The sequence below is a fragment of the Papio anubis genome, chromosome 4 (assembly GCF_008728515.1).
Source record: "Papio anubis isolate 15944 chromosome 4, Panubis1.0, whole genome shotgun sequence".
Taxonomy (NCBI): domain Eukaryota; kingdom Metazoa; phylum Chordata; class Mammalia; order Primates; family Cercopithecidae; genus Papio; species Papio anubis.
The window spans coordinates 24,021,422-24,038,198 of NC_044979.1; the positions used below are offsets into that span (position 1 = coordinate 24,021,422).

A 16,777-nucleotide genomic window follows, 5' to 3' on the forward strand; every position below is an offset into this window, starting at 1 on the left:
CATAGAACTTACATTCTAGTGGGTAGAAACAGGGTAAGCAAGCAAACAGCAAACATATAATATACATAATGTATTGATAAATGCAAAGGAGAAGAAGAAAACACAGAAGGGCAAGAGGAAATATCAGAGGAGATGGATTAATTTTAAATAGGGTGAGGAGAAAGCCCTCTTTGAGAAGATGATAAGTCGGCAAGGAAATTAAAAATACAAGTCAGAGAATTATTCTAATATCTGAGGGCAGAACATCACAGGCAATGAGAATAGCAAGGGCAAAAGCTCTGGGTGGCCTTGAGCAAGTTCCTCCTCCCTCCTGCGTAGTTTGATTTCCTCTTCCAGCAAATGTGAACAATAAGATGTTAAGAGTACCTGCCCCAAAGGGATTATTTTGAGGATTCAACGACTTCACCCACAGGAAAACACTTCAAGTTCTCTGGGAGCACAGTCCACTCTCAATACATCTTGGTTACCATCATTATTTTTTATTATTGATCTTTACATCCTCAGTGTTGGCAGAGTTTCTGGTGCTTAAAAAACATTTGATCAGATCAGGTAAGTGGAAAAAATTGTCATTTGCTTATTCAAGCCATGCTGTTCTGTGATATTCTGATCCTAGTTGAACATACAGAAATACATGTCTAAAACAGAACCTCGATTCGCACCTACAACAGGACAAAATTCACTGTCATTTCAGATAAGCTTGGCTAAAATAGGACTTGATGGAGATAGTCACGCTTCAGCAAAGAAAGAGAATCCCCTGTGTAATGTCAGAAGAGATTCAACCTCAATATTCTGCATCGAAGGGATAGTCCTCCAAATGAGAGGATCTGCAGAAACAAAAAAACGGAGAAACTGTGTTCCATCAAAGCAACAGCTCTGGTTCAGAAGATATTCTTCTTGGTGGACTCTATGGTATTTGTGCTCTCTCAGCCACCTCCCTTCAAGAACACAAGAAGGGTGCTCACACCTTGACCTTCCCTCAAATCAATATGAGGGCTTTGCTAGGAAGGAGGACAGACAGTGACCAGGGTACGGGAAACAACTCGCAATGACAACTCATGGTAAGTCTGGTGTCAGGTGAGGCAACTGACTAGTCTTGTCCCAATCCCCTGTCACAACATCATGAGGTAGGAAACACCAGCACAATTGACAGCTTGGGGATTGTTATGAGTATTAAATGAGATAATAGCACCGGCAAAGGGCTCAGGACCCTGGCACATTCTAAGCTAAGGTTCAATGGATGTTTGATGCGATGAGTATTATCATCCACTTTATAGGTAAAGAAACCAACTTGGAAAAAGTAGGAAATTTACTCAATGTCACACAGCTAAGAAACTAGTGTTAGAGTTGGATCTGAGGCCAGGTGGACTTACTCCTGAGCCCACCAACCCATTGCCTTCACTGGAAATAATGCTCATAGGAAGGTAAGCGGTTTAGTTTGAGGGAGAGTCCCATTTTATGTTCAACCTGCCTTTTTACACTAAGCAGCTGCTACTTTGTTAAGCACTGATAAAAGTAAGCCATTGTAAGATGAAGAAAGGCTGCTGTGATACTAAGGGTGGGCAGGATAGATATGGAATATTATGGCATGAAAGCTACGCTTGAGATACTGAAACCATTTTTAAAAGCTGAAAAATCATTTTGGCTATAGAAACATTAGAAGAAATTCAAATTGTCACTTAATTGCAGACCTCGCAGTAATAAATGCCAGACAACTCTCTTTGATATATTTCATTAGATACATTAATCAGAAAGTATTGATTGTAAAGAGATGATTTAGGATTCCCACCTAGCCAGAGTGAAAACTTTCTTTCAACCACATATCTGAGATTTAAAGTAAAGTTACCACCACCTCCTGTAAGAGGCATTTGGAGATTATTTAATCCAGCCTCCCTGGCCTTCTTGCTTGAATGCTCTAAACACAATCCCACCTCAGGGCCTTGGCACCTGCTGTTATCAATGCCAAGAATGCTCTTCCCCCAAATATGCATATGGCATATTCCTCACAGCAAAGCCTCCCTTGACCCACCCCGTATAAAGGATCCGTCCCACTACCACCCACCACTTCCTATCCACTTTGCCCTACTTTATTTTTCTGTCTAGCATTTGTTATTGTCTGACACATGTATTTTGAGTTGATTTATTTCTGTTCTGTCTTCTTCCCTCCCTCCCTAAGCACGTGGAGACAGTAGCTTTGTATAGTATGATAACCCAAGCATCTAGAAAATGCCTGGCCCATAGAGGACCACTAGATATTTATTGGATGCATGAATAAATGAATGCTCGCCTCCTGCCTATTGACAACACACCTTCTGTTACAATTCTAGCTCTACATCCAGAAGTTCAGACAATGAGCAGCAATTAGAGATGTGTCCATCACAGTGATTCCCAGGCACCCCAATTTTAACTTTCAGAACTGCCCCAAAATAGTATTTGAAGACAAAAGTAGTCCCAGCAGCCTTCTAATTCTTCCAACTAACCCTCTACCAGTTTAGAAAAACTCCTGGCAATGCTCCTAGTTAACTCCATGCCACTTACGGCCACACGATACAGGCCCTCCAGTTTCTGTTGAAGCTGAGGATGGTTGCCATCTCCTCATCACTCAATTTAAAGTCAAAGACCTGGAAAGATAGGAGTTCCAGTACATCATCAGTAAGGCCATTACTGCTGTGACTGGAGACTGCCGGCCATTCTGGCAGGGAGCTCTAACAGCACAAACTGGCCACATGAGTTTTTTCCCATTATGTCCACGGGATACAAATTTTTCTCTAAATTAAGTCGTACACAAAAACCACAGTATTTGTAGTGCTCAGTGTTCCGGGGAGAGGAAGACGAGGCTCACAGGCACTAAGCCCCAGGTGTGCACAGGCCCTGTGCTCCATGATGCGCCCTTCGAGAGGACAGTTCACCAAGGACAGTTCATACCTCCTCTGCTGCTGGGAGGTGAGCAGGGAGGCCAGGACCGTCTGCTGTTGTGTGTGGCCCAGGGCCTAGCTGCTCAGGGGCAACTAAGGGTCTTCTCGGTGCTGTGAGGCACAGCTGTGCTCAGACCTGACAGGCCTTCACCAGGCACTGCCCCAGCATGTCTTTAGCCCATGAGTCATTAATCTCAGCTCTACGGAGCCCAGATCTCTGGGCTGGAAAATGATAGGGTGGTGGGAAGGGAGGGAGCCAAAGACAGTGCAGGGATGAGGTGACAATCCTGGTGAGAGGGTCTGCCTGTCCCCCACTCCACTGAGGAATACCAGGGCCAACCAGCCGGGATCTTACCTGAATGTTCTCAACAATGCGTGCCGGTGTAACGGACTTGGGGATCACAATCACATTCCTCTGGATATGGAAACGGATCAGAACCTGTGCAGAAAGGGGACATCATGTTTCCACTCAGCTACAAGGACCCCTCCTTTCATGGAAAGGAAAAATAAAACATCTCTGCAGCTCACTGTGGCTTCAGGTACAATCGCTGATACTGACTGAGCCCTTCGCAGCTATTAGACTTGTGCCAGCCCCCCGCCTCATCTCTCCCTTCACCTTAGGGACAACCCTGTGATCTTTATTTTTTAGGAATAAAGAAAGCAGTTTGGGTCATAAGGCTGATCAGAGGTAGAGTTGGCATCTGTACCCATATCTCTAGACTCCAAAGCCATGCTTTGCGACTTGGCTGTAGGGCTTAACAGGAAGCTGTGAGGCAGAAGCTATCTTTGTTTCAGTGACAGCTCTTGTGTTTCCTGGAGGTTCCAACAGACTTCGAAGGAAACACTATAGATGGCTTCAGCTCCTGTGTTCTTCCCCTTTAAGGAGTTACTTGAGGACAACACAAGAAATGAAACCTGAGACTGGAAGAAATAGTTGTTGGATAACAAGAAAAATAAAAATATGGCACCTGGGCTGCGGTTTTCTTGTGCTTTGCAGCAATCTCCTTAATCTTGGGATCCTCCAGCAGGGAAGGGTCCTCTGGCTTGGCCCTAGAGGCAGAAAGATGCTGATGTGAACAATCACCATGGCTACCATGTACAGATGGACACCACTCCAATGAGGGTCTCAAGACTGATCATCAGAGCCTCTCCATCTGGGAGACAGGCAGGAGGACCTGGAAGCTTGGGTCCTTCCCCTGGGCTCTGAAGCCTCAGCATTTTGCAAAGCCTGGTTCACTCTTGGGTGGCTGAACTGGAAATATTCCCAGAGGGTCAAGCATGTCGCCCTTGTTGTTGTTGTTGCTGTTGTTGTTGTTTTTTTGTTGTTGTTTAATTCCCATTTGTTCCCACAGTCATCCCATTTGGTTGTAGCAAACGCATTACCTTACACACGTTTTACTTTCTAGTGACTTATGGTCTCATACCAATATTTACCAAACATAAAATAATGTTTTTAAGATTATCAAGAGAAGGATCCACTGCTTGGAAGCCTCACCAAGGTCTATCCGGAGAGCCCAGGGGGCTGTAGGCCGTAACGGTGATGCCCTTGGAGTGGCAGTACTGGATCAGTTTCTCCTGCGTGAGGTACGGGTGACACTCAACCTGCAACAGCAAACAATCCTCATCACGGGGAAAGCTGGCTGGCTTTTTGAGTTGTTCATAGGGAGTTCTACACAGACACCCAAAGACCACCAAGCAAAGGCCAAACACCTACCCACTGAGATTCTTGCTAACACACCCATGAGGTCAGCCTCACACCTCCCACAAGTGTCCTGATCACTGACCCCTGAGGTGAGACTCAGGGCATAGCATTGAACATTCCTCCCAATGTTTAAGAAGTAATAGGGCAAGACCCTTATTTACCCTTATACTAAAGATAATTTACCTGGTTAGTCACTGGTTTATATTTCAATCCAGGTTTGTTCAAGAGCTTCTCAATCTGGAAGTGGTTGAAATTGGAAATGCCAAGGGCTTTCACCAGCCCCTCATCCACCAGCTCCTCCATGGCCTGTCATAGAAAGGAAAACCTTTTGGGCAGCCCCAGAGGGACTACAGGGACCCTGGCTTGCCTTAGTCCTCCCTGGGGCAGAAATTGCTAAAGGATTCAGCACAACAGGGTTAGCCGAAGCATTCACAGGAAATTTCAGTCCAGGGCCTGGATGCCCATCAGTGAATGTTCCAGCCCTACTGCCCCTCCCCAGCCCAAGAAAAACTAGGAGTAACAGGTAAAGATTGTATATTCTTGCCACTCTCACCTTACACATAAAGAAACACACTCAAAACTATACTTCTCTACACAGGGGAAATATGAAAGTTTTGTAATACAAAAAACAATAAATAAATAAAAATCAACATTTGCAAGCTTATGAGATGATTTTATTTTTAATGAATCCAAATGACAGCGGGTAGCTACTGTTGTGTGTGTGCATTGTACACCCAAACCTGGGCAAGCTGTGTTAGTCAGGAAGAGGCTGCAGCATGTGGAGAAGCCTCACTTGTGGGTCCTGAGTCACTTTCTCCCACACCAAACTCGCTTTAGTTTGCAGGAAGGTCATGCATATAGATTATGCCCTGGCAGGGGCACCTGGGCAAGGAGTTGTGTGGGGCTGAAACCTGACCCACCATCTGCATATCCAGCCATGCTTCCTGGTACAGAAACTACAGGGACCCCCAAGGAAGGGAATCTTTGTATAATTTTTAGCCTATATTGGGCATTTTCCAAACTTGCCCAAAGATATCATATATGTTAGCAGCAGCCTCCAATGCAACATGTATTTATTAGCCATCTATTACATGTTCCAGAAGTTGTCAGGATGTAAAAGTATACAATGTGCTTCCTTCTTCTGGGATTCTTATAGTCCAGTTAAAGTGCTAGGGTTCCCTTCTGTGGAGCCATCAACCATGACCCTGAGGCTGCCTCAGATAATATGACCGCGGCATAGACAGAGTCAGAAAGGGCAGAGAAGGAAGAGATTCACACAGCCTGCAGCCGTCAGGGCACACCTTCAGGTAGAGTTTAAACTGGTCCTCAAAAAAGAAAAAAAAAAGAGAGAGAGAGAGAAAAGGGGAAAAATATGAGCATATGAGACAGGAAGGCAGGAGCAAAGCCCAGTGGCAGGGATGAGCATGACATGTTCAGGGAACATTTTATCCAGCCCTTCTCAACTTTGGCTGCAATTTGGAATCACCAGGGAGCTTTAAAAAATACTGGTGGATGCAGTGGCTCATGACTGTAATCTCAGCACTTTGGGAGACTGAGACAGGAGGATTCCTTAAGGCCAGGTGTTTGAGACCATCCCAGGCAACATAGCAAGACTCTGTCTCTACCAAAAAAACAATTTTTTAAAATTAGTTGGATATGGTGACAAGTGCCTATGATCACAGTTAGTTGGGAGGATTGCTTGAGCCCAGGATTCCAAGGCTGCTCTGTGCTATGATCATGCCATTGTACTCTAACCTGGGCAACAGAGCAAGACTCTCTAAATTAAAAAAAAAAAAAATTGGCCGGGCGCGGTGGCTCAAGCGTGTAATCCCAGCACTTTGGGAGGCTGAGACGGGTGGATCATGAGGTCAGGAGATCGAGACCATCTTGGCTAACACGGCGAAACCCCGTCTCTACTAAAAAATACAGAAAACTAGCCGGGCGTGGTGGTGGGCGCCTATAGTCCCAGCTACTCGGGAGGCTGAGGCAGGAGAATGGCGTAAACCTGGGAGGCGGAGCTTGCAGTGAGCTGAGATCCGGCCACTGCACTCCAGCCTGGGCGACAGAGCGAGACTCCATCTCAAAAAAAAAAAAAAAAATAAATAAATAAATAAATAAATAAATAAAATTTACCTATTCCTGGCTTTCTTCCCCCAGAGTTTCTTACTGATTTTGTGTGAGTTGTGTAGGGAAAAGAAAGAAACATCAGACTGTTCCTGTGTCTGTGTAGAAAGGGAAGACATAAGAAATCCCATTTTGACCTATACCTTGAAAAATTGTTTTGCTGAGATGTTGTTAATGTGTAACTTTGCCCCAGTCACTTTGTCCCAACCTTGTGCTCACAGAAACATGTGTTGTATGGAATCAAGGTTTAAGGGATCTAGGGCTGTGCAGGAAGTGCCTTGTTAACAAAATGTTTACAAGCAGTATGCTTGGTAAAAATCATCGCCATTCTCTAGTCTCAATAAACCAGAGATGCAATGCACTGTGAAAAACCACAGGGACCTCTGCCTTGGAAAGCCGGGTATTGTCCAACGTTTCTCCCCATGTGATAGTCTGAAACATGGCCTCGTGGAATGAGAAAGACCTGACCGTCCCCCAGTCCGTCACCCGTAAAGGGTCTGTGCTGAGGTGGATTAGTAAAAGAGGAAAGCCTCTTGCAGTTGAGATAGAGGAAGGCCACTGTCTACTGCCTGCCCCTGGGAACTGAATATCTCAGTATAAAACCCGATTGTATATCTGTTCAATTCTGAGACAGGAGAAAAACTGCCCGATGGCGGGAGGTGAGACATGTTGGCAACAATGCTGCTTTGTTATTCTTTACTCCACTGAGATGTCTGGGTGGAGAGAAACATAAATCTAACCTACATGCACATCCAGGCATAGTACCTCCCTTTGAACTTAATTATGACACAGATTCTTTTGCTCACATGTTTTCCTGATGACCTTCTCCCTATTATCATGCGGTAGCTCTCCTACCGTGTTCTTCTTGCTGAGATAACGGAAATAATAATCAATAAAAACTGAGGGAACTCAGAGAGCGGTGCCGGTGCAGGTCCTTGGTATGCTGAGTGCCAGTCTCCTGGGCCCACTGTTGTTTCTCTATACTTTGTCTCTGTGTCTTATTTCTTTTCTCAGTCTCTCATCCCACCTGATGAGATACACCCACAGGCGTGGAGGGGCAGGCCACCCCTTCAAGTTGTAGCCTAGACTTTAGGATTTTTAAACTCTTCAGGTGATTCTAATGCATAGCCAACATTGAGAACCACTAACGTAGATGAAGTTATTCAGTTGGGCAGTAGAGTTTAAAAGCTATGAAATCATAAGTTTCCTGAAAACTTCCGATTGAGCAATTAGATAATTAAAAAGCTTTTGTGCATCATAGGTCAGGTTAGCTTGCCTGTATTGGAACTTGACTTCTTTATACTTTTTCCTCTCCTCTGCTTCAGGGTGGTCAATGAGGTTTCTACTCAACTGTTGGTGGGTCTACATAAACATCCAATGCTTTCATATTCAAGCCTGTTTGTTTCAAATCAGAGCCTCTGACCTTGATCACTAATATCTTTTCATGCCTTTCAAATGTTGAATTTAGTAGTCATCCTTGTATTCATTCAAAAAACATAGCACTGTGAGACGCAGGCTACATTGACATACTTGCCATACTTAATATCATCATAGGAGCTAAGACAGAAAAATTGATCAAATGCATTACAAACGACTGGGTACGGTGGCTCATGCCTGTAATCCCAGAACTTTGGGAGGCCAAGACAGGTGGATCCTTTGGGGTCAGGAGTTCGAGACCAGCCTGGCCAACATGGTGAAACCTCATCTCTACTAAAAATACAAAAAATAGCCGGGTGTGGTGGCACGCACATGTAGTCCCAGCTACTCGGGAGGCTGAGGCAGGAGAATGCCTTTTATTCGGTAAAGGGAGGTTGCACTGAGTCAAGATCATGCTACTGCACTCTAGCCTGGGTGACAGAGTAAGACTCTGTCTCAAAAAAACAATGCTGTGCTTGTGGATTAACGCCTTTGAACAAACAATACACAGAAAAAGCTACATTTAATTGAATCATGTCAATTCTAAGCATTTCAGAAAGGTGAGGCTTAATATATTTTCCTTGTAAAACACAATAGAAGCTCACAACTGCATACATCCTTAGACAGACAGCTACCAAGATAACATGGTTAACTCTTGGAGTCATATGCCACTGTTTATTTATAACTTATTCCTCCACTTCGTTCTCTACTAGCATTTGCAAAAGGACATAATGGTATAATAAAAAATGACCAGAGAAAACGTTCATCCCTTAATTCATTTTGAATATGAAGGATGTGAAACAGGTCATGACTTGATCTGAGAAGCAGCTATCTTGCACTGATACCCGGGTTGGAGTGCAATGGTGTAATCTCAGCTCAGTGCAACCTCCACCTCCCAGGTTCACACAATTCTCTTGCTTCAGCCATCCAAGTAGCTGAGATTCCAGGCACACACCACCACACCTGGCTAATTTTTTGAATTTTTCATAGAGACAGGGTTTCACTCTGCTGCAACACTGGTCTCGAACTTCTGACCTTGTGATTCGCCCTCCTCGGCTTCCCAAACTGCTGGAATTACAAGGTTGCCTGATTTCTGGATGTGTGTTCATTGCCTGCCAAGCACCATGCCGACGGCTTTGGTGGTTGGACTTGTGATTCAGATGAGTCTGGGTCCAATCCCAGCTCTGCCACACACATTGTGACATGACCTGCGCAAGTCACCAATCAATCTAGGCTTCAAATGTCATTATTTATAAATGGGGATGTTAACCCTGTCTTATAGGGTTAGATGATTTAAATGGGCTTTATGACTAATGTTCCTGGCATGTAAACCATCTTAATCTTTACCACACCCTTGAAGATATACATTAGTACTTTGTATTATAAGACTTTAAAGAAAAAAAAAGAGAGAAAACTGAGCCCTACAAGAGTTACAAAACTGACCCTAGGATACTCAGCTGCTGTGAGCAAACCCAGGCCCAAACCTCCTGTTCCAAATGGCTCGCCCTGGTTTGAGAACAGCATGTGTATTCCCCAAAGTGGGGTACATTGTATTTCCAGTCTTATTTGAAGACTCAGTTCTAGACTTGAAATATAAATAGTATCAGATGCACCCAAAAGCCAAAGGTGATGAGGAAGATATTAGAAGAGCTAGAGAATCACAATGATGAAATTAGAAAGCATCAGGCACACGGCCTCTTTCATATCAATGGGAAGTCTCATGGATAACTGAGAATTTCTCTCCCAGCACACGTAGAGGAAGCTGAACCTACCTCCCAGGCATCCAAGAACGTTGCTTTTCCACCGATGGCATTACCTTTATTGTCTTTTGGGGTAAAAGTCATCCCCAGACTGTAAATACAGAATGAAAAGTTTACTGGAATCTTTATCAGGACACTTAGTTCTGTTAAACAAGGTTTCAGGGTCCTGACTCTTGCTAAATACCACATGTGCATACTAGTTTTTCACAGGCTCCAGTACATACTACAAGAATGTGAGTCTAAATAAAATCTCTATATCTACTATGGCATATTAATCCATATATTTTAGAAACCACTGGATTGACGTTCAGATCTGCTGTTAGTACATTCCAGAAGCCACCGTTATCACCATGGACATTCACCTCATACACCTAGATCCTGTGTACACCCAAGGGCAAACTTTCATTTCAGTATCACTGGATAAGGATTAGATCTCCAGGGTGTGGTTTTCTGGGGAAGATATTGGCCAGCTTCTATCCTTGCAGCCTCTAGAAGAGACATGGAATAAGGGATGGCAGGCCATCAGCACTCCCGCTGGTCAGGAAGGGAGAGAGCTGGAAATTTGTCTCTCCCACCCCTCAGGAGCAGGTAGAGCAGAGCCCCAGGCAATGGGAGCCACGATGACTACTGGCTTCCTTCCAGCATCACCGCACTTGGGCTTTTCTCCAAGATGCCACTCCCGGGGTGTGCTTTGCTTAATAAGATAATTAGGCCCTGGAATATAGTTATGCAAGTCTAATCCAAGGGATTTCCTGGGAGGGCAACTCTGGGCGAAATCAAGACAAAGGTGATAGGGCAGTTGCAACTTGTCTGGGCTGCCAGAAATCATGGCTTCTCTCAGACATAACTGCAAGAAAACGCAGGCATGTGGCCACCTCAGCAGCACACATGGCCTCAGCCTCCCTTCCACGCCAGCGTCTTTCTGCTCCAAGGTCTCTTCCTGACCACCTGACATTCCCAATTATGAAGTGCAAGGTCTCTTGCTCCAGTCCACACCACCACTAGCCCTTGTGCAGCTACTATTTTCTGGCAGCTGCTCAGAAACTAGAGGCTGAGAAAGGGAGTCACTCAAACCTTGAATCCCTGTGGCCAGTGAATAAGATAGAGGTCCAGATAGCTCAGCTTCAGGTCCTTGAGGGTCTTCTCAAAGGCTTTCCTCACAAGCGGTCTCTCAAAGAAAGTGATCCACAACTGCAAGAGGGTAGCAATGAGTTGTTAATATTTGGAGAAGGAAGGGCCATGTTATACCCATTGTCCCTGCCTTTTGATTTGCACCCTGATCTAACCTGGCACAGGCCATTTATAACAAAGCTGATTAAGATCCACCACACAGTGTGGAAGATCACCAGGGCTCAGCACGTCAATGACATGTCTTAAGTGTTAAAACCAATTTACTTTTTCAACTCTCCTAGTACTCTATATGTCTCTCAGATCATTTAAGTAAATATGGCCACAGATTTGAAATGTGTTTACCTGTCTCAGTCTCATCCTCAGCTGTGGACTCTCTGAGAGCAGGACTTGTGTGTAACTTTTAAATGTCAAGCATTCTAGGCCTTCCGGAAACGATATCCTTTATCTGACCTATCTGATAGGTCCCTTATCAAGCCTGTCAGGCCCCAGATGATAACTTTATAAGGGCTTTATCCACACTTGACTGCTACACAGTGGGGTCTATTTGTCCCACCAGATGTATGCAATATCCACGTACCTAGAACTAGTGTTTTCTCAGCAAGTTGTGTATAATGTAAATCCAGTGATTCTCAACCCCCTCACACCCAACATCCTCTTCTTTTTTATAACATTGTGTACCTCACCTTTCAATAGACTTAATGAAGAAAATCATATGACAATAGAAAAATGCTCCTACTGTTTCCAAAATGCCCTCTGGCTGACAGCCTCAGGGACATAATCGCATGTCCACAGTGCTGACAGGGACCACAGTGCTGACAGGGAGACCACAGTGCTGACAGGGAGGCCACAGTGCTGACAGGGAGGCCACACATCAAGCCCTGCCTGCACCCTTGGCCTCTGACTGCCTCTGGGCAGATGGTGGATCCCTCTGATGGGGAACAGGGTGGCCCAGGGCAGTGCAGGGCTCCATGGAGACAAGCCTACTGTGGGAAAATCAACCCGCAGCAACGACATGTTCAAATATCAATAGCGGCGTGGAGTATGGATAGAATTGTATCCACGGATGTTATCAAGGCAGGGATGAAAAGGGCTACATATAGAAAAGGCTGACAGAGATCTCGCTGGCCGACTCCGACCCAGATACTTCTGCCTGCCTTCAAGTGAAGGCCTCCCACCCAATGCGCCATGTGCACCTTGCTGACGATGAACAGGTCCTCCCGCTTCACAGCCTGCTCTTGGATCTTCTCTTGGATGGCTTCCCCCACCTCATGTTCATTCTGATAGACATAGGCACAGTCAATGTGGCGATATCCTGCATCAATGGCCACCTTCACCGCTTCTTTCACTTTGCCGAAAGAGGAGAATTGCAAAAGCAAAAGAAAAGCCCATCACACACGTGATCTTTTTTTAAGCCATCGGCCTGCCATACAAGTAGGCTGGCCTCACATTCCCAGGTTCAAGCAATCCTCCCACCGAGTAGCTGGAATTACACCACACTCAGCAACCAACATAGTCTCTTATCCCCAGACCACCTTCAACAGGCTGCCCCACATGGCCCAGTTTCTCCAAACCAAGGCCTCACTGGGGTCTCCTTTGCCAGGCGATATCCGGGAGGATATCCGGGAGGATACACACTTTATTATGATTATGTCCTTATGTCCTGTCCTAGTTAAAGTCAGTTCCCTTTCAACCAGGTTAGTCCTGAAATGTCTTCAGGTGTGTCGGGGAGTGCAGATGGCTCCACTGCAACTTCCTGAAGACCCAGATGAAAGCTTGACTCTAAAAAACCCAGAGGAATTTTCAGACAATATCCCCAAATGGTGATAAGGATCTGGATAATGGTCATTACAGCATCAATCCGGATTCCAACACTTACTGGGTGTGTGGGTCTAAGTAGTTGATTCCATCTCTCTAAACCTTGTCTGCAAAATGGAAAAAAAAAAAATGGCACCAGCCTCATGAGGCCTTTGTGGTGATGACACGCTGCAATGAATGTTAAGTTAAGCACATCACCTGACACACAGTAAGTCTCAGTAGAGGCCATTCATTATACAAGGATCCTTTCAGAAAAAAAGGAGAAATAGAAAACCTTATAGGAATAGAGTTTGTTTTCCATTCCTATAAGAAGAAAGAGGGAGGGAGGGAGAACAAGAGAGAGGGAGAGAAAGAAGGGAAGGAAAGAAAAGAAAGGAAATAGAATTATCACATATTTGTTCTAACCTAACCAAGCCATGATGGGGGCAAAAAGCACTTAAAACTAGATCTCTCACAAAATAGTCTTTTAAACATCTTCTACTGTGAGATAACAAACATTGAAAAGAACACAAAACATAGATGCACAGCTGCCCTACCACCTGAACAAGAAACGGGCTGCTGCCAGGCATCTAGAAACACCCCTGTGTCCCCAACTGCTATGCTACGCCATCCTTCTCCTCCACTGCTAAGTTCATAATCCTTTAGTCTACCATCTCCACGTGTTGAAGACGGCTTGTTTCATAATTCTTACATTCAATTCCAAAATTCTGAAACTGTCTGGTAAACTTACCCAGGGTGAGCAGATTCCCTAGAGTTCTGGAAGTGATTTTGTGTTCCATTTATATAGGATTGAAGCTCTGATTTTGGGCAAATCTTGCTATTGAACAAGAGACGCTGTGCATGAATCAAGCTGGAAGTGATCTGTTCGTCCAGATACACCTAGAATGTATCCTGAGAATGACCCAGTGTGGCAACAGAGTGTCCTATCCTCCAGCTCGGCACAAGAGAGGGGAAAAATCAGGGTGCACAAAAGAAAAGAGTGCCGTAGGCAGAGGACCCCGCAGGGACATTAGCCACAAGGCACAGGAGAGAAGAGGAATTCCAAAGACTGCTTCTGATCACTAGTTAGGGTAGTGCTATCATGGATGGAAATGGCAAAGAAGGCAGAGTGAGGTGGTGATGGAACAACTTCAAACTTAGCCTAAGAGAGGCTCAGGAACCTGCCTCACTGAGTCCTGGATGTGCCTTATGACGTTTTGCCAGTTGACATTAACACAGCTGGGTGGAGCCTAGGACTCCCAGCCCAGGCTCTTGGCAGCCCCTGCACGTTGCAGATTTCAGTGTGTACAGGAACCACCTAGGGATCTTGTTAAAGTGCCCATGCCCATTAGGTAGCCTGGGGTGGTTCGAGACTCTGCTTCTCTTCTTTCTTTTCTTGGATCTCACCTGTTGTCGAACTGAGGCAGTGGCACACCAATCACTGCTCACTTCCCTCGCAGCCTTTGACCTCAGGCCACTCAATCTCCACCTCAGCCTCCCAAGTGGTCGGACTAAGGTGCATTCCACCAGCTCCAGCTAATTTCATTGATTTTTGTAGAAATGGTCTTACCATGCTGCCTAGACTGGTCTCCAACTCCCAGCTCAAGCAGTCCTCCTGTTCAAGTCTCCCAAAGTGCTGGGAGCAGGCATGAGCCACCACACCCAGCCAGTTCTGCATTTCTGGGCTCCTAGGTCATATGGATTCTACAGCTCCAAGTCCCACCCTGGATCTGCAAGGTGCCAGGGACTCCGCTTTGCATCCTCCACAACCGCCTCGCCCACAACAAACCCCACAGCCAAGACTCCAAAATGCTGAGCCCACTTAAGTGTCCTAGAGCCAGAGAGAGAAACTGCCCAATTTTAGGTCCAACAGCTCCTTTGAACTTTGATACTTGCTAGAGAAACTCAGCTGCTGGGAAGCCAGCCTGGAGCTCTGCAGCCTGAATCAAAGCTCTTGAGAAAAGAAAGCAATCAGAGTCCCGGCTCCAGGACTGAATCTCACCTCTCCCAACCACTGCCCGACCTCCAGGCTTTCCTGGCTGAATGCAGAAAGAGAAAACACCCAAACGCCCCTCCAGGGAAGAAGGCTGCGCAAAGATTTGCATATTTACCTTCCAAGTGCCCAGGCCCACAATGGGCATCTTGGCTTTGGTACTGAGCTCCACAAAGGTGGCCATGGTTGGTGCAGAAATGATTCTGAGTGAGCAGGTAGAAGTCTCACGTCCTGCTTTTTGTTGTTGTTTTTGAGACAGTCTTGCTGTGTCGACGAGGGTAGAGTGCAGTGGTGCGATCTCGCTCACCTCCGCCTCCGGTTCAAGCAATTCTCCCAAGGCCAGCCTCCCCGAGTAGCTGGGATTACAGGCGCCCACTGCGACTTCCAGGTAATTTTTATATTGTTAGTAGAGACAGGCTGGTCTCAAACCCCTGACCTCAGCTGATCTGCCCACCTCGGCCTTCCAAAGTGCTGGGATTACAGGTGTGAGCTACTGGCCGGGCTACGTGCTGCTTATGAAGGCTGGTGTTATCTACAGTGGGAGGAGTTGGCGCCTGGCCACAGTAGCTTTCCTGCCATAAGCAAACAGGAAATCCATTCCAGGCTTTTGTGAGATTAAGGATTGTATTAATGAATTATTAATCACCGCAACATTGTGCAAAGTTCTTTGTTCAGTAACAGTATCATTGGAGTTTCTTTTTGTTCACCATGACTCAACAAATTCAACACCCCCAAAAGTTGGAAAGTAGGCAGGGAGAGAGAAAGGAAGGAAAGAAGAGTGGAGGGAAGGGAAAGAAGACTGGTCACTACAGTGAAACCCTCGCTACTAAAACTACAAAAATCAGTCAGGCACGGTGGCACATGTCTGTCATCCCAGCTACTTGGGAGACTGAGACAGGAGAATTGTTTGAACCTGGGAGGCGGAGGTTGCAGTGAGTCGAGATTGTGCCACTGCACTCCAGCCTGGGCGAGAGAGTGAGATCCTATCTCAAAAAAAGAGAAAGAACGTAAAAGAGAGAAGAGAGAGAGAAAAGAAAGAGATAAAAGCAAAGAAGGAAGAAGAAACAGCGACTTTCTTTCCCCGTGATGCTTTCCTCTGTGAAATGGAGTCTAGGGAGGAGAGGTAAGAAGCCGTGTTTCCATTTTAAAAGTTGCAATTCCAGGTTCAATGCAGAGATGGTCAAATCCTGGGCTGATTAGAGTCAGCTGTAACTAGTTGGTAGTCAGCAATCTAGGGAACATGATACAGGCCTGGGCCATGTCACAGCATCAGCTTCGGCTTGCGGGTAGTGAGTTTTTCTGTCTTCTTTGCGTTCTTGTTTATGAGTTGGGTTTGGTTGAAAATTGAAATGGACTTGAACCTCTAGGCTGTGGCTTATGACAGCTCATAGAGGGCCATTGGCATGATATTTTGCACCTATGAGTGAAAGATCTTACACTTCATTGATGTTTGTTAAATTATCTACTTCAACATTAATAATACATGCATGGGCCGGGCATGGTGGCTCACACCTGTAATCCCAGCACTTTGGGAGGCCGAGGAAGGTGGATCACTAGAGCTCCAGGGTTTGAGACCAGCCTGGCCAACATGTTGAAACCCTGTCTCTGCTAAAAATCCAAAAGTTAGCCAGGCATGCTGGCACATAACTGTAGTCCCAGCTGCTTGGGAGGCCTGAGAATCACTTGAATCTGGGAGGGAGAGACTGCAGTGAGCCAAGATCGTGCCACTGCACTCCAGCCTGGGCCACAGAGAGAGATTCTGTCCCAGAAATAGATACATAAATACATGCATGCCTCATCATCTGGTGGCCACAAAGTCTCCTGGATCTGCACATGGGGACCTTATTTTCCCAGTGGATACTGGATGACATGCAGGGCTAGTATTGTTGAAATAGTAAATCCTTAGTGACCGTCAAGCTAAATAACAGAGAGAGGTCCCTAAAAG

General features: G+C 45.7%; 1 protein-coding gene across 1 annotated transcript; it reads right to left on the reverse strand.

Moving 5' to 3' along the window:
• Positions 1–459: 459 nt before the first annotated feature.
• On the reverse strand, positions 460–15,141 carry AKR1B10 (aldo-keto reductase family 1 member B10). The gene is given in 11 exon segments (XM_031665140.1): positions 460–824; positions 2,536–2,618; positions 3,268–3,351; positions 3,881–3,962; positions 4,408–4,514; positions 4,798–4,920; positions 9,927–9,986; positions 9,988–10,005; positions 10,989–11,105; positions 12,239–12,406; positions 14,951–15,141. Coding segments are annotated over 11 exon segments (951 nt in total). The 5' UTR covers positions 15,017–15,141; the 3' UTR covers positions 460–781.
• Positions 15,142–16,777: the final 1,636 nt, after the last annotated feature.